Source organism: Heterodontus francisci, chromosome 33, assembly GCF_036365525.1.
Source record: "Heterodontus francisci isolate sHetFra1 chromosome 33, sHetFra1.hap1, whole genome shotgun sequence".
Taxonomy (NCBI): domain Eukaryota; kingdom Metazoa; phylum Chordata; class Chondrichthyes; order Heterodontiformes; family Heterodontidae; genus Heterodontus; species Heterodontus francisci.
In genome coordinates this window covers 57,959,939-57,978,285 of record NC_090403.1, presented here as the reverse complement: position 1 = coordinate 57,978,285, position 18,347 = coordinate 57,959,939, and the positions used below count along the sequence as shown (strand labels likewise).

Genomic DNA, 18,347 nt, shown 5'->3' with positions numbered 1-18,347 from the left:
GGGATTGTTTAATATGATCAATTGTCAGCAAAGCATGTTGTCATTTTGGAAAGTGTTTTCCTCAAGTCACCTCGCTCACTCAGTTTCTGACCGTTGGTAATCGAGGCCGTGGGCCCTGCATGAAGGGACTGGACCTGCTCGCACCCGAGTCCTGTGTGGAGGGACTTGCTCCATGCCTGGGCCCTGTGTGGAGGGACTTGCTCCATGCCTGGGCACTGTGTAGAGGGAGCGGACCCTCTCTGCACCCGGGCCCTGAGTGGAGGGACTTTCTCAATGCCTGGGCCCTGAGTGGAGGGACTTGCTCCATGCCTGAGCCCTGTGTGGAAAGGCTAATGTGCACACAGGTGCTATCGCAAGGCCAGATGTCTAACTTTAGCAGGAGATACAAATCTTTTTGTCCAGTCTCTTTGTTGGGCCCCAGGTGACATTTGAAAGGGCAGCAGTGAGACTGTGGTCTGTTTGTTTTGTTTGATGATTGCTCAGACTTTGCATTACACCCAGCTGAAACAGCATGCCACTGTCATCTGAAAATGGGGAGAAAGTTTGAGAATTTAATGCTTAGTTAAAATATTGGTGAAAGAAATGAGCAGTTTCTGGATATAAACTCTCGTAACAGCGCCTTGAAGGGGAGCTTTTGTACACTTGCAGTTTTTTGTTGGGCTGATGTTTAAATGGTCACATCACAGTTTGTGCTGCTGCTAGGATCAGGCTATTAGACATTGAACTGTGCTGGTAATATTTGCCACTAAGAATCTACTGAGAGCTGGGACTAGAATAGTTAGGTGCTTGATGACCGCGCACAGACACAATGGGCCGAAGGGCCTTTTTCTGTGCTGTATAATTCTATGAGAGGGCATGTTCAGTGGCAGCTCAGTGGGTGAGTGTCGATCTCCCGTCTTGGCTGATCTCAGCCAGGCTGTGATGGGGTTTAGGATCCCTATGGTAAGGGGTATGGCAGGCGGGGGGAAATCAGCCAGGGTTCCTGCTGCTGACTGCTGACCTGTGACCTTGCTAAGTATCCATGATGTTGGACAGGTTTGGGTTTAGCAATGGTTCTCCACATGGTGGATAAACCTGCAGACACTGTCCAGATGCACACATGAATAACATTTAAATATAGTGAGAAAAGTTCTAATATTTTATTTTGGGTGAAGAAATGTGGAAGAGCTGCTTGTACGCTGTGCCTGAGCAGACCAGGGTTTGAGAGCTGTTCTTGCTCTGTGTGATCAGTCTACACTGCAACCTAGAGACTGGGAGGGGAGGGGTGGGGGGGGGGGGTGTTCATCAAGCCAACTCCCTCCACTCAGTGACAGTGTAGTAGTGAAACACAGAGAGAGAACGTAGAAATGTCATCAAGTTCCCTGTTGTAATCTTTAGGATGCACCGATCGAGACAGTCTTTGTCATTTAGTTTTCACCTTGTGTGATGGCTAATCCATCACTCTATGAACCAGGCACCAACTTCTGTTTGTGGAGTGTGTCAGCTCACAGTGGGGAGTATCGAAAGCCACGCATGTTCATAAACTTCTGGTTGAGCCAGTTTTTAATTGTTGTTTGTTCTGTGAAGCTCTATGAGCCACCTGTTTGTGTTGTTGTTGGTGTCGTTTGGAGTCGATCAGACTAGTTCATCCTGTTTTTCTGTTTCTTTGGAACACCCTGAGCAGTGCAAGGGTTACATGGTGTAGTGTGTCTGTGGCGAGATCTTTGTTTACATCTCTCATTTACTCAAAGGCGGTTCTACAGATTACTTCTTTATAGGTCGGGAACTTTGCACTTTGAACCCATCAGGAACACTGTCTCCTGTTGTTTTTTGTTTTTGTTTTATGTTTTAGAGATACAGCACTGAAACAGGCCCTTCGGCCCACCGAGTCTGTGCCGACCATCAACCACCCATTTATACTAATCCCATATTCCTACCACATCCCCACCTGTCCCTATATTTCCCTACCACCTACCTATACTAGGGGCAATTTATAATGGCCAATTTACCTATCAACCTGCAAGTCTTTTGGCTTGTGGGAGGAAACTGGAGCACCCGGAGGAAACCCACGCAGACACAGGGAGAACTTGCAAACTCCACACAGGCAGTACCCAGAATTGAACCCGGGTCGCTGGAGCTGTGAGGCTGCAGTGCTCGCCACTGTGCCGCCCTCTCTCCCAGAATATCACTCTTAACTTTTCACCGTCCTGCCGATAACATCATGAATGAGCCTGTTGCTGAGTTTAGTCCATCTTGCTTCCTCTGGTTACTCGAGCCACTGTGATCGCTCCACAGTTCTATTCAGCGTAGCCTCTAACAAGGCTTCTGGCCTCTTCCCTCTCCCAGCCCCGGGTTGGGCAGACCAGGAGGAGCTCACCTCAATCCACAGGCACTGTGTTCAGCACTGTCAGCAAAGTGGAACCACAGGACATTAGTGCTACCCTTGTCCATGCATCCCCAGGTTAACACACCCCTCCCCATGCCCATGCACCCCTGGGTTAACAGCCCCTGTGCCCATGCCCTCCCCACTTAATGCTCCCCCAGCCCCGTGACCATGCATTTCCTGGTTAATGGCCCCACACCCCTTGGATTAAACTTCTTTCTGAAGTGGCCTTTTCAGCTGTGATCCAATGCCACCCAGGGTCAGGAAGTGCTGGAGTGGAAAGGTGAAAGGTTGGGCAAAGGAAGGAGAGCATCTATTTCCCCTGAGTTTGCTGGGTTATTTGGAGGGGTTGCAGGGAGTGGCTGGTGATGTATCAGACCCTTGTGTCCGTCTTTGTCGAAGTTTACATTGATACTGCTGAAATCTCTTGGAAGTTTGCGGTTCAACATATATTTAAAAAAATTTGAAATCAAATGGCTGTCCTTGAGTGCCTTCCTCACAGAGTAATTGTCTCAGAGCCACATTCTGCCTTGTTCATTCTTTCCTGATGATTTTTACCTGGTGAGTTTCGGGAAGAGAAACACAATCCCTCCTGTTTGTTGGAACAACTGACGTCTTAGATTTCTGCACAATACGAGCCAAAAGTGCCTGCAGTTACAGGAGCCACTCCCAGATCAGCCTTTGCTTCCCCCACCTTCCAAAACAGGCGCACACCTAACATGTAGACCATTCATTGTTTACAGTGCAGTGACTTGTCGTGTGGTTGTTGGTGTCTTTGCATAGCTCTGGATCAAACAGTGCTGGTGCCCAGAATGTGAACTGACTGACGCAGTCCACCTTTAACCTCCACCTGTCTGCACCCACCCAGGGATTTCCTGGAAACCTGTGCTGCTGTCTCGTAACTGAAAACAAAATGAGAACAAATGTAGTTGCAGGACTAAGAAAGTTAAACTTCAGTCAGTAAACCTTTTGTGTTTAGATTTACTGGTGTCTAAGTTTTATGGGGTTTGTAAGGTTGAGGATGTAGGAGTGTATGAAATAGCTGATTTCTACATTTGTATACATTCAGGTGTTATGGGATGTTCTGATTTCTGTATCCAACCCAGTTGTAGTATACGTAACTGCCTGAGTATTGACCCCTTCAGGCTGTACACCACACCATGGGAGGTTTCCTATGTTCTTTTTCTTCTTCTTTGGCCTCCTTGTCTCAAGAGACAATGGGTAAGCGCCTGGAGGCGGTCAGTGGTTTGTGAAGCAGCGCCTGAAGTGGCTATAAAGGCCAATTCTAGAGTGACAGACTTTTCCACAGGTGCTGCAGATAAAATTGGTCGTCGGGGCTGTTTCACAGTTGGCTCTCTCCTTGCGCTTCTGTCTTTTTTTCCTGCCAACTGCTAAGTCTCTTCGACTCGCCACTCTTTAGCCCTGCCTTTATGGCTGCCCGCCAGCTCTGGCGATCACTGGCAGCTAACTCCCACGACTTGTGATCAATGTCACAGGACTTCATGTCGCATTTACAGACGTCTTTAAAGCGGAGACATGGACGGCCGGTGGGTGTGATACCAGTGAAGAGCTCGCTGTATAATGTGTCTTTGGGGATCCTGCCATCTTCCATGCGGCTCACATGGCCAAGCCATCTCAAGCGCCGCTGGCTCAGTAGGGTGTTTATGTTGGGGATGTTGGCTGCCTCAAGGACCTCTGTGTTGGAGATACGGTCCTGCCACCTGATGCCAAGGATTCTCCGGAGGCAGCGTCTTTCCTATGTTATAGATGGTATATTAATGTAAGTTGTTGGAAATCCTGCCACTCAGATCCAGCCGAGTTACAGTTTGAAAGGAGGATTCTCGCTCAGTGAAATGGGGAGGATTGTGGCCATCCGCTGACTTCATGAGCAAAGTGCTTTAAGAACTTGGGTATTCCTGGTGAGACAAGCAGCAGGAGCTTATCAGTGGTTAAACTCCAGCAGTGTGTCAGAGTATTTTCTGACCTATTGCTGCGTTCTCTGGGTTTATGGAAGTGAGGAGTGTCCCTTTCCAGATAGAGTGTGCAGTCTATTTCTCTTTTTTCGTGCTATCTCAATCATTTGATTTGGAGACTGAGAAACAAGGGAATGGTTTGTGTAATCATGAGACTTCCCAACTCAACACGAATACCCTAGGAGAGTGTTTGCTGAAAGATTGAGTTAGGTGTCTCGCACATCGGCATCACGTCTCCATGCTGAAAAGAGTCATGGGCTCCCTTGTTTAAATGCCGTCAGCCCAATTTGAACACACTCGAAACCCATTCACTTGCAAAGTTAAAATCGGGCTCGTTGTTTCCTGAACATGAGATGTGCTCCCAATTCCTGCTGCACAATGGTGTTGGAAGGGGTGCTGATCCCCCGTGATAGACCTCTTCCCAGGAAAACCATCAAATACGACAGGAACAAACCATTCTGGTCCAAATAGTCCCAATCACTTTTACCTGCCCTGTTTCCATATCCTGTCAACCACTCTTACATCAGCCCACCTACCTAATCTAATCTTGAATGTTGACACAATTTCTGCCATAACTATTACCCTGGAAGTGAATTTTACAGCCTCACAACTCTCTGTAAAGGAGTTTCTCCTGCACTTTGATCTAAAGCTCTTGGATTTATTATTGCATCTGTGGCCCTCCTCCTAGACATTCAACCAGTGGAAACAGTCTGCTTCTATTTAAACCTGTCCCATCCTCTTGTAATACTAAACATTCATATCCTATTGCTCTGATACCTTTGTTCTAATGAAACAAGATCCAATTTTTCAAGTCTTTCTTTGTTTTTATATTCCCTCAAGTCAGGCAGCATCCTTGTGAATCTTAAAAGCCTCAATAGCCTTCCAATAGTCTGGTGCTGACACACTATCTAACTGAAGTTTGTTACCTCTAGACTTGACTGTTCCAGTGCTCTCCTGGCTGGCCTCCCAACCTTTTGTTTGACAAAGGTTCTGTGAAGCACGTTAGGTCATTTTACTCAGTTAAAGCTGCTGTATCATCCTCGGCGACATCATTTGAAAAGACAGTTTTCACATGTATGTTGATGACACCCAGTTCTACCTCACCACCACCTCTCTCAATTCTTCCACAGTGAGGCTGCTCACCCGACATCCAGTACTGGATGAGCAGAAATTTCCTCCAATTAAATATTGGGAGACTGTAGCCGTTGTCTTCAGTCCCTGCTCCAAGCTCCATTCCCCAGCTACTAATTCCATCCCTCTCCTTGCAATTATCTGGGAGTAAACCAGACTGTTCGCAACCTTGGTGTCATATTTGACCCAGAGATTAGCTCCTACAACATATCTGCACCATCGTTAAGATGGCCTATTTCCGCCTTCATGACATTGCCTGATTCCACTCTGTCTCAGCTCATCTGCTGAAACCCTCATTCATGCCTTTTTGACCTCTAGACTTGACTATTCCAACAGTACTGGCCTGCCTCCCATATTCTAACCTCAGTAAATTTGAGCCCATCCAAAACTCTGCTGCCTGTATCCTAACTCGTGCCAAGTCCCGTTCACCCATCACCCCTGTGCTTACTGAACTACATGGCGCCTGGTTAAGCAATGCCTCGATTTTAAAATTCTCATCCTTGTTTTCAAATCTCTCCATGGCCTCACCCCTCCCTATCTCTGTAATCCCCTCCAGTCCCGCAATCCTCCAAGATATCTGCGTCATCTCATTCTGGCCTCTTGAGCATCCCCAGTTTTAATCCACTATTGGCAGATGTACCTTTAACTTTCTGGGCCCTAAGCTCTGGAATTCCCTCCCTAAACCCCTCCTACCTCTCAACCCCTCTTTCCTCCTTTAAGAAGTTCCTTAAAACCAAGCTATATTAAACACCACTTGGAAGAAGCACTGAGGCACAGAACGTACTCTGGATTGGGGACTTCAACGTCCATCACCAAAAGTAGCTTGATAGCACCACTACTGATTGAAATGGTCGAGTCCTAAAGGATGTATCTGCCAGAATGGGCTTGTGGCAGGTGATGAGGGAACCAACAAGAGGGAAACACCTACTTGACCTCGTCCTCACCAGTCGACCTATTGCAGATGTATTTGTCCATGATAGTATTGGTAGGAGTAACCATCACATTGTCCTTGTGGAGATGAAGTCCCATCTTTGACTGAGGACAGCCTCCATTGTAATAAAAGCAAAATACTGCGGATGCTGGAAATCTGAAATAAAAACAAGAAATGCTGGAACCACTCAGCAGGTCTGGCAGCATCTGTGGAAAGAGAAGCAGAGTTAACGTTTCGGGTCAGTGACCCTCCTTCGGAACAACGCCCTCCATTGTGTTGTGTAGCACTACCACTGTGCAAAATGGGATAAACTCAGAACAGATCTAGCAACTCAAAATTGGGAATCAATGAGATGCTATGGGCCATCAACAGCAGCAAAATTGTATTCAACTGCAATCTGTAACCTCATGGCCCTGCATATCAGGAAGAACAGCAGGCATATGTAAAAATGAGGTGCCAACCTGGTGAAGCTACTTCACAGGACTACATCCATTCTAAATAGCAGAAGCAGCATGCTACAGACAGAGCAAAGCAATCCCATAACCAAAGAATCCGATCAAAGCTCTGCAGTCCTGTCACATCCAGTCATGAATGGTGGTGGACAATTAAACAACTAACCGGAGGAGGAGGCTTCAAAAACATCGCCATCCTCAATAATGTGGGAGCCCAGCACATTGGTGTAAAGGAGAAGTTTGAAGAATTTGCAGCCAAACGTGTCAAGTGGATGATCCATCTCCACCTCCTCTTGAGGTCCTCACCATCACACATGCCAGTCTTCAGCCATTCGATTCACTCCACGTGATATCAAGAAACGGCTGAAGGCACTGGTTACTGCAAAGGCTGTGGGCCCTGACAACATTCCTGGTGCTCTAGAACGAACCAAACCCTTATCCAAGCTGCTCCTGTACAGCCAGAACATTGACACCTACCCGAGAATGTGGAAAATCGCCCAGATATGTCCTGTCCATAAAAAGCAGGACAAATCCAATCCAGCCAGTTAACACCCCATCAGTCTTCTCTCAATTATCAGCAAAGTGATGGAAGGTGTTGTCAAAAGTGCTGTCAAGCAGCACCTGCTCAGCAATTACCTGCTCACTGCTCAATTTGGGTTCTGCCAGGGCTACTCAGCGCCAGACTTCATTACAGCCTTGATCAAACATGGCCAAAATAGCAAAGTTCCAGAGGTGAGATGAGAGTCCCAGTCCTTGACATCAAGGCTGTATTTGACCTCAAGGAGCCCTAACAAAATTGAAATCAATGGGAATCGGGGGGAAAGGTCTCCACTGGTTGGAGTCATACCTAACACAAAGGAAGGTGGTTGTGGTTGTTGGAGCCCCAGGACATCGCTGTAGGAGTTGCTCAGGGTAATGTCCTAGGCCCAACCATCTTCAGCTGTTTGATCAATGACCTTCCCTCCAACATGAGGTCAGAAGTGGGGTATGTTCACTGATTGCACAACGTTCAGTACCATTCATGACTCCTCAGATACTGAAGCAGTCTGTCCGCATGCGGCAAGACCTGGACAGTATTTAGGCTTGTGCTAAGTGGCAAGCCACACAAGTGTCAGGCAATGACTATCTCCAACAAGATAGAATCTAACCAGTTCCCCTTGACATTCAATGGCATTACCATAACTGAATCGCCCCCTGTCAACATCTTAGGGGTCACCATTGACCAGAAACTTAACTGGACCAACTACATAAATACCATGGCTACATTGGCAGAGGCTCGGAGTTCTGTGCTGAGTAACTCACCTCCTGACTCCCCAAAGCTTGTCCACCATCTACAAGGCACAAGTCAGGAGCGTGATGGAATATTCTCCACTTGCCTCCAACAACACTCGAAGCTTGACACCATCCCAGACAAAGCAGCCTGCTTGATGGGTACTCCCTGCACCACTGGTGCACAGTGGCGGCACCATCTACAAGATGCACTGCTTTAACTCGCCAAGGTGCCTTCGATGGTGCCTTCCAAACCCCCGAACTCTACCACCTAAAAGGACAAGGGCAGCTGACGTATGGAAACAACCACCACCTGCAAGTTCAAGTCACACACTGTCCTAACATATATATGCATCACCGTTGCTTTACTGTCGCTGGGTCAAAATCCTGAAACTCCCTCCCTAATGGCCCTGTGGGTGTACCGACACCACATGGACGTCAGTGGTTCAAGAAGGCAGCTCACCTCCTGCCCAAGGGCAATTAGAGATGAGCAACAAAGGCTGGCATTGCCAGCAGTGCTCACATCCAAAGAACGAATCAAAAAAAGCTTTTGGCCATCTGCCCATAATATTGCCTGGTGTGGCTTGGTGTCTAATTTTGATTTATAACATTTTAGTGAAGCACCTTGGAATGCCTTATTATGTTGAAGGCGCCACAGAAATAAGTTGTATAAATGCAAGTTGTTGTTCAGATCTTGTATCTCTTGCTTTTAATAGTTTACATCTAGAATTCCACTTGCTCTTTCTCAGCTTTATTAACCTGAGAGGCTGATTTTTAGTGTCCTATGAACCTGTTCCCCCAAATCCCTCTGCTCCCCCCAGTTCTGAGCCCACATTCACAGTATCGTTACTGCTGTTAATTTTTCTACTATAGTCGATCACCTCACACTCTTGACATTGAATTTTACTTGCCACTGTGTACCCCATTCCACCATCTTATTAATATCCCTTCACAGCTTCCTTTGTTCTTGTAATGAATTAACTATAGCTTCTATTTTATCATTTGCAAATTTCGACACATTTCCCTCTAGCCCTGTATCCAAATCATTGATACACACAGCGAACAGAAGTGACTGAGAGCCCTGTGGGAACATCCCGTATCCACCCACTCTGAGGAACTGCCCTTAACCCCTGCTGTCTGAGGCTCTGTGGTATGGTGGCGTGGATGGAAGGTGTCTGCCTTGTCCTGGCACTGGCCTCAGTTCCTGGAATGTTCCACCTGATCAGTTTTGTTGCTGCACAGACTGTGTCCTTTCGTCTGACAGCATTCCAACCGAAGATCAAATTCTCTAAATTTCAATCGCACTGAGGCTCTTGGAAAAAAATCGGAAATAGGATTTTAAAAAACAGTTCCTAATACTTATGGGAGGGTGTCACCCTGTGGGGCTAGTGCCTACAGAAAGGTTGATAGATTCTTAGAATCATTCAGAGAAGGAGGCCACTCGGCCCATCGTTCCTTTACCAGCTATTTGAAAGCGCTTTCAAATTAGTTCCACTCCATCTACTCTTTCCCCATAGCCCTGGGGAGGAGCAGATTTAATGTGTTGGGTGAAACCTCCAGTTGCTGCCACTCTCCTCCCCCCTCCCTCGATGCTTCCTGTAAAATTACTATGGAGGCAGACACTGTCACGTGGTAACCCAGGCACAGTTTGGTGGGGATTACAATGATTTGACTGTTTGCAAGCTAATTTTAGAGGGCTGCAGAGCGAGTGATGTTAGTGATCCACCTCACCTGACAGACCGTGGCAAAAATCTCCCTTTTTTAGCACATTCTTTACGTACTTGCTAAGCCTTGTGAGAGCAGAGCTGTGCTGTTACTGAGCTGGAGTCTACAGGTGCAGACACGGGCTAGCATGGGTGAATGGACTGTGATCAGACCGCAGCATCCAGCCTGACTCCACATCGCCCAAGCTGCTGAGGCCAATTGCAGGCTGACTGAGATCCAACTGAGCAGAGACCAGATATCACATCTGTGACCTCCCTGGGGCTCAGGAGAGACAGTGCCGTAGGGGTAATGTCACTGGACTAGTAATACAGGATTAAATGCCCTGGGGTTCCGGTTCAAATCTCACCATGGCAGTTGGTGGAATTTAAATTCAATTAATGAATAAAAATCGGGAATTGAAAGCTTGACTCAGTAACGGTGCCATGAAACTATCATTGTTGTAAAATCTCATCTGGTTCACTAATGCCCTTTAGGGAACAAAATCTGCTGTCCTTACGTAGTCTGGCCTACATGTGATTGCGGACCCATAGCAATGTTGTGGTTGACTCTTAATTGCCCTTTGAAATGGCCTAGTAAGCCATTCAGGTCAAGAGCAATGATGGATGGGCAACATATGCTGGTATTGCCAGCGACGCCCACATTCCGTGAAAGAGAAAATAGTCGCTGGTGCTCTCCAGCTCTGAGTGCGGTGTGTAACACACTTGGATTGAGGTGAGCGCAGGGTGTAACACATGAATCAATGCTCTCTCTGAAATACCCACACATGAGCAGTACAGTGTCTGACTTGCATTGCGAACCTTGTATTTGAAGTTGCTCTGATCCTGGGCTCAGCAATGTGGTTGGCACCTGTTGGGTTTGAATTGATGGCCACAGCTGAGTGCAGCTGTTAGCGACTCTCCCAGCTCTGACAAAATTAATTGTTTCCAGGCGGAGGGGCAGATTCCCTTCATATTGAATTAACCCCAATCTCCCCACACCTGTATGTTTAGGGCTAGCAGGGGTTTAGTATCCCCAACCTGGGGTTGTCGGACTCAACGTCTTGTCATGTTGTATGATCTCCTTAACACTTGTATTAATCTTCTAATGACTGCATCAACATCTCTGTGTTTAGAGTGGCAAATATTTTTTTATTTAGAGATACAGCACTGAAACAGGCCCTTCGGCCCACCGAGTCTGTGCCGACCATCAGCCACCCATTTATACTAACCCTACAGTAATCCCATATTCCCTATCACCTCCCTACACTAGGGGCAATTTACAACAGCAAATTTACCTATCACCTGCAAGTCTTTTGGATGTGGGAGGAAACCGGAGCACCCGGCGAAAACCCATGCAGACACAGGGAGAACTTGCAAACTCCGCACAGGCAGTACCCAGAATCGGACCGGGTCCCTGGAGCTGTGAGGCTGCGGTGCTAACCACTGCGCCACTGTGCCGCCAATGTGTTAAATGAATCATTTTATATCCAGAGACTTTGCCTGTTGAATAAACAGTTACTCTGCACAGTTACAGTGAGTGATCCTCACCCTGAATAAACAGTGACTCTGTATAGTTACACAGTGAGTGACCCTTACCCTGAATAAACAGTGACTCTGTACAGTTAGTGAGTGATCCTCACCCTGAATAAACAGTGATTCTGTACAGTTACACAATGAGTGACCCTTACCCTGAATAAACAGTGACTCTGTACAGTTACACAGTGAGTGATCCTCACCCTGAATAAACAGTGACTCTGTACAGTTACACAGTGAGTGACACTTACCCTGAATAAACAGTGACTCTGTACAGTTACACAGTGAGTGATCCTCACCCTGAATAAACAGTGACTCTACAGTTACACAGTGAGTGACCCTTACCCTGAATAAACAGTGACTCTGTACAGTTACACAGTGAGTGATCCTCACCCTGAATAAACAGTGACTCTGTATAGTTACACAGTGAGTGACCCTTACCCTGAATAAACAGTGACTCTGTACAGTTAGTGAGTGATCCTCACCCTGAATAAACAGTGATTCTGTACAGTTACACAATGAGTGACCCTTACCCTGAATAAACAGTGACTCTGTACAGTTACACAGTGAGTGATCCTCACCCTGAATAAACAGTGACTCTCTACAGTTACACAGTGAGTGACCCTTACCCTGAATAAACAGTGACTCTGTACAGTTACACAGTGAGTGATCCTCACCCTGAATAAACAGTGACTCTACAGTTACACAGTGAGTGACCCTCACCCTGAATAAACAGTGACTCTGTACAGTTACAGTGAGTGATCCTCACCCTGAATAAACAGTGACTCTGTACAGTTACACAGTGAGTGATCCTCACCCTGAATAAACAGTGACTCTGTACAGTTACACAGTGAGTGATCCTCACCCTGAATAAACAGTGACTCTGTACAGTTACACAGTGAGTGACCCTTACCCTGAATAAACAGTGACTCTGTACAGTTACAGTGAGTGATCCTCACCCTGAATAAACAGTGATTCTGTACAGTTACACAATGAGTGACCCTTACCCTGAATAAACAGTGACTCTGTACAGTTACACAGTGAGTGATCCTCACCCTGAATAAACAGTGACTCTGTACAGTTACACAGTGAGTGACACTTACCCTGAATAAACAGTGACTCTGTACAGTTACACAGTGAGTGATCCTCACCCTGAATAAACAGTGACTCTACAGTTACACAGTGAGTGACCCTTACCCTGAATAAACAGTGACTCTGTACAGTTACACAGTGAGTGATCCTCACCCTGAATAAACAGTGACTCTGTATAGTTACACAGTGAGTGACCCTTACCCTGAATAAACAGTGACTCTGTACAGTTAGTGAGTGATCCTCACCCTGAATAAACAGTGATTCTGTACAGTTACACAATGAGTGACCCTTACCCTGAATAAACAGTGACTCTGTACAGTTACACAGTGAGTGATCCTCACCCTGAATAAACAGTGACTCTGTACAGTTACACAGTGAGTGACACTTACCCTGAATAAACAGTGACTCTGTACAGTTACACAGTGAGTGATCCTCACCCTGAATAAACAGTGACTCTACAGTTGCACAGTGAGTGACCCTTACCCTGAATAAACAGTGACTCTGTACAGTTACACAGTGAGTGATCCTCACCCTGAATAAACAGTGACTCTGTATAGTTACACAGTGAGTGACCCTTACCCTGAATAAACAGTGACTCTGTACAGTTACAGTGAGTGATCCTCACCCTGAATAAACAGTGATTCTGTACAGTTACACAATGAGTGACCCTTACCCTGAATAAACAGTGACTCTGTACAGTTACACAGTGAGTGATCCTCACCCTGAATAAACAGTGACTCTCTACAGTTACACAGTGAGTGACCCTTACCCTGAATAAACAGTGACTCTGTACAGTTACACAGTGAGTGATCCTCACCCTGAATAAACAGTGACTCTACAGTTACACAGTGAGTGACCCTCACCCTGAATAAACAGTGACTCTGTACAGTTACAGTGAGTGATCCTCACCCTGAATAAACAGTGACTCTGTACAGTTACACAGTGAGTGATCCTCACCCTGAATAAACAGTGACTCTGTACAGTTACACAGTGAGTGATCCTCACCCTGAATAAACAGTGACTCTGTACAGTTACACAGTGAGTGACCCTTACCCTGAATAAACAGTGACTCTGTACAGTTACAGTGAGTGATCCTCACCCTGAATAAACAGTGATTCTGTACAGTTACACAATGAGTGACCCTTACCCTGAATAAACAGTGACTCTGTACAGTTACACAGTGAGTGATCCTCACCCTGAATAAACAGTGACTCTGTATAGTTACACAGTGAGTGACCCTTACCCTGAATAAACAGTGACTCTGTACAGTTAGTGAGTGATCCTCACCCTGAATAAACAGTGATTCTGTACAGTTACACAATGAGTGACCCTTACCCTGAATAAACAGTGACTCTGTACAGTTACACAGTGAGTGATCCTCACCCTGAATAAACAGTGACTCTGTACAGTTACACAGTGAGTGATCCTCACCCTGAATAAACAGTGACTCTGTACAGTTACACAGTGAGTGACACTTACCCTGAATAAACAGTGACTCTGTACAGTTACACAGTGAGTGATCCTCACCCTGAATAAACAGTGACTCTACAGTTACACAGTGAGTGACCCTTACCCTGAATAAACAGTGACTCTGTACAGTTACACAGTGAGTGATCCTCACCCTGAATAAACAGTGACTCTGTATAGTTACACAGTGAGTGACCCTTACCCTGAATAAACAGTGACTCTGTACAGTTACAGTGAGTGATCCTCACCCTGAATAAACAGTGATTCTGTACAGTTACACAATGAGTGACCCTTACCCTGAATAAACAGTGACTCTGTACAGTTACACAGTGAGTGACCCTTACCCTGAATAAACAGTGACTGTACAGTTACACAGTGAGTGATCCTCACCCTGAATAAACAGTGACTCTACAGTTACACAGTGAGTGACCCTCACCCTGAATAAACAGTGACTCTGTACAGTTACAGTGAGTGATCCTCACCCTGAATAAACAGTGACTCTGTACAGTTACACAGTGAGTGATCCTCACCCTGAATAAACAGTGACTCTACAGTTACACAGTGAGTGACCCTTACCCTGAATAAATAGTGTCTCTGTATGGTTACATGGTGAGTGACCCTTACTCAGATCTTGAGGACAGAAAATGATTTAAGGATGCTGTGTGTCATCAGCATTATTTGAATTAGATGAACAAGAAGCCATGAGAGAAGCAGTTGGAGTTAAAAGTTTAAGGTTGTGCTGAGGGTAATGTGTAATATAATCGCTGGGTTTCCTGGGAAGAGCAGAGGGGTGGGATTTCCAACTGGCACTTAGTGTCAGCACAGCATTCATCAACATCTCGGGCAGTTATATCCTGGGTCAGGGGATGGGCAATGTCCTTTATGCTGGCTCAACTCTTCCTGCTGTGCGACACTGGGAGTCTTATTCCCTTTCACAGGATCTTTATTATTTATGATTGGGTATAAATACCCTGCAGCCCACCTGCCTCCCCTATTCCCTCACTCTCTGCATACCCTTACTGCTATCCTGGTCATTGTATTCCACCCAACTCAACATATCCCACCAGGCCCTCCCCTGCTCTCACCACCCCAGCCCTGTAGAGGGGCCTGTGCTGTCCTCGTGGGATCTCAGTGTGGAGCTGCCCCTGCCTTGGGACAGCTGGTGTACCGGAACGATCTCATCTTTTAAGCAGATGTTCTGTAATTATAGGATGTGACTGGGTGCCAGGTATCAGTGATAGCTCAGCGGAAGGAGACTGTAAGCCTTCCCTCTCTCTGTATCCATGTTTAGGAAGTGCTAGCCCAGTTCGTCCACTAATGGCCCGGGTGCTGAGCACGACCTTCTGACTTGGACTGCCTGCTGATTGAATCCGTTTCAGATATAGCAACAAGATCTGGAGAACAGGAACCCAGTCTCGCCACCTCAGGCTCTACGCTTGCTATCTCTTCACAGGCTCTACGATGTTTGTTCAAACTGCAGCTCCCTGGGCTGGTGCTGTCCCTCCACTGGCATTGTTGTTGTGTGGAAGCCTCAGCTTAGGTCAGCTCTCTTTCCCCAAGGGTAAGTGAGCAGGCTCCTCACTGCACTAGATTTCAAGTTAAAATCAAGCTTTTTGTGCAAAACTGGTTTGAGACGCAACCTGTTGGCTCTGTGTAATGAGAGTTTCAATTTAAAGGGATCTCTGAGGGTCCAAACATGGCAATTAGAATCCATTGAAAATGTAGCTGATAGCAAGCATAGTGTTACTGTGAGGGGTGTGGGTTATCTTAGAGTGTTAAAGTGAGGGGTGTGGCGTATATCGGTGTTACAGTGAGGGGTTTGGGGTATATGACAGTGTTATAGTGAGGTGTGTGGGGTATATCAGTGTTACAGTGAGTGATACATTAGACACCATTACAATTCACATTTGTCTTCTCTCCCTATTTTGCTCAGTGTGTCCCGGGACAGACATGAAGCTGGAGCTATCGTTCAGTTTAGAGAACCATTACTACACATTGCGCAAACTGTACGAGAACTGCCATGAGGTGCAGGGCAACCTGGAGATCACCCACCTGACAGGGAACAGCAACCTATCCTTTCTGCAGGTAACCATGGAAATGATAGTGCGCACAAGTTGAACTTATGTGGAAACTCATTTAGTTATTCCCAATCCCCTGGATCCAGTGCTAAAGTTGTTCTCCCTCTATGATCTCTGTGCCCATTCCAGACTTTGAGTTTCATTAAGCTTCTGGACATTCACTGCCCAAACATGCACTTTCTAGCTGCAGTCACTAGCCAAAGCTCAAACTCATTTATACCTCATCCCTTCAGGATCCAGGGCTCTGCGACAATTTGTAGAAATCATCTTGTGGACTAACTGAGAACAGCTAACTGATCACGGAATAGGGGGTGGAAGGTAGCTCATTCCTGTGTAGCTCTCTCAACGGTCAGTACTCGCCTGTTCCCCCGGGGCTCAGTCCCACACCGGCTGGTGCTCTCCTGCTCCCCAGGGCTCAGTCCCACACCGGCTGGTGCTCTCCTGCTCCCCAGGGCTCAGTCCCACACCGGCTGGTGCTCTCCTGCTCCCCAGGGCTCAGTCCCACACCGGCTGGTGCTCTCCTGCTCCCCCGGGGCTCAGTCCCACACCGGCTGGTGCTCTCCTGCTCCCCCGGGGCTCAGTCCCACACCGGCTGGTGCTCTCCTGCTCCCCCAGGGCTCAGTCCCACACGGGCTGGTGCTCTCCTGCTCCCCAGGGCTCAGTCCTACACCGGCTGGTGCTCTCCTGCTCCCCCAGGGCTCAGTCCCACACCGGCTGGTGCTCTCCTGCTCCCCCCGGGGCTCAGTCCCACACCAGCTGGTGCTCTCCTGCTCCCCCCGGGGCTCAGTCCCACACCGGCTGGTGCTCTCCTGCTCCCCCCGGGGCTCAGTCCCACACCGGCTGGTGCTCTCCTGCTCCCCCGGGGCTCAGTCCCACATCGGCTGGTGCTCTCCTGCTCCCCCGGGGCTCAGTCCTACACCGGCTGGTGCTCTCTGCTTCTCCGGGGCTCAGTCCCACACCGGCTGGTGCTCTCCTGCTCCCCGGGGCTCAGTCCCACACGGGCTGGTGCTCTCCTGCTCCCCCGGGGCTCAGTCCCACACCGGCTGGTGCTCTCCTGCACCCCGGGGCTCAGTCCCACACCGGCTGGTGCTCTCCTGCACCCCGGGGCTCAGTCCACACCGGCTGATGCTCTCCTGCTCCCCCGTGGTTCAGTCCCAGACGGGCTGGTGCTCTCCTGCTCCCCCGGGGCTCTGTCCCACACGGGCTGGTGCTCTCCTGCTCCCCCGGGGCTCTGTCCCACACGGGCTGGTGCTCTCCTGCTCACCCGGGGCTCTGTCCCACACGGGCTGGTGCTCTCCTGCTCCCCCGGGGTTCAGTCCCACACGGGCTGGTGCTCTTCTGCTCCCCCCGGGGCTCTGTCCCACACCGGCTGGTGCTCTCCTGCTCCCCCGGGGCTCTGTCCCACACGGGCTGGTGCTCTCCTGCTCCCCCGGGGCTCTGTCCCACACAGGCTTGTGCTCTCCTGCTCCCCCGTGGCTCAGTCCCACACCGGCTGGTGCTCTCCTGCTCCCCCGGGGCTCTGTCCCACACCGGCTGGTGCTCTCCTGCTCCCCCGGGGCTCTGTCCCACACGGGCTGGTGCTCTCCTGCTCCCCCGTGGCTCTGTCCCACACGGGCTGGTGCTCTCCTGCTCCCCCGGGGCTCAGTCCCACACGGGCTGGTGCTCTCCTGCACCCCGGGGCTCAGTCCCACACCGGCTGGTGCTCTCCTGCTCGCCCCGGGGCTCTGTCCCACACCGGCTGGTGCTCTCCTGCTCCCGCGGGGCTCAGTCCCACACGGGCTGGTGCTCTCCTGCTCCCTGAGGCTCAATCCCATGCCAGAGAACTTATTTACTACTTTCATCCATGGTCCACCAAAATGACCAACGCCACCGACCAGATATGTGCGTTTGGTGGAATGCCTGGATTCAGCAGCGGGGAGCACTGGATCATGCTCAGGAGCCTTGCCTGAGATCTGTGCAGAGTGGAGATGGAATCTGGGCTTTCCTGCTCTCTCAATCAGCGGCTCCCTAGCTAAATTCACTGAAATGTCAGGCTGCCTGTCTGTTGTTGAACTCTCTGCTTGTTACAAGTTCCGAGTGTGGAATTTATGGATCTTGTGTTTTTTTTGCGCAGAATATTCAGGAAGTCCAAGGTTATGTTTTGATCGCACACAATGAAGTAGACTACATTCCCCTAGAAAATCTACGCATCATCCGAGGAAGCCAGTTGTACGAGGGCCAGTTTGCACTGGTCGTCCTGTCTAACTTTAACCCTGCTGGCACTGGTCTCCGAGAGCTTCGGATGAGAAGCCTGACAGGTCAGAGTCTTTTCGCAATTTACCTTCTTCCATTCCTGTATCTCACCTAGTCTGTGAAC

The 18,347-nt window shown here is 48.4% G+C and overlaps 1 protein-coding gene across 1 annotated transcript in view; it reads left to right on the top strand.

Moving 5' to 3' along the window:
• The window catches only part of LOC137348262 (receptor tyrosine-protein kinase erbB-2-like), an 89,720-nt gene that overhangs the window by 6,213 nt on the left and 65,160 nt on the right, over window positions 1–18,347 (top strand). The window contains 2 exon segments of the mRNA XM_068013691.1: window positions 15,847–15,998; window positions 18,105–18,288. Coding sequence (XP_067869792.1) covers window positions 15,847–15,998; window positions 18,105–18,288 — 336 coding nt within the window.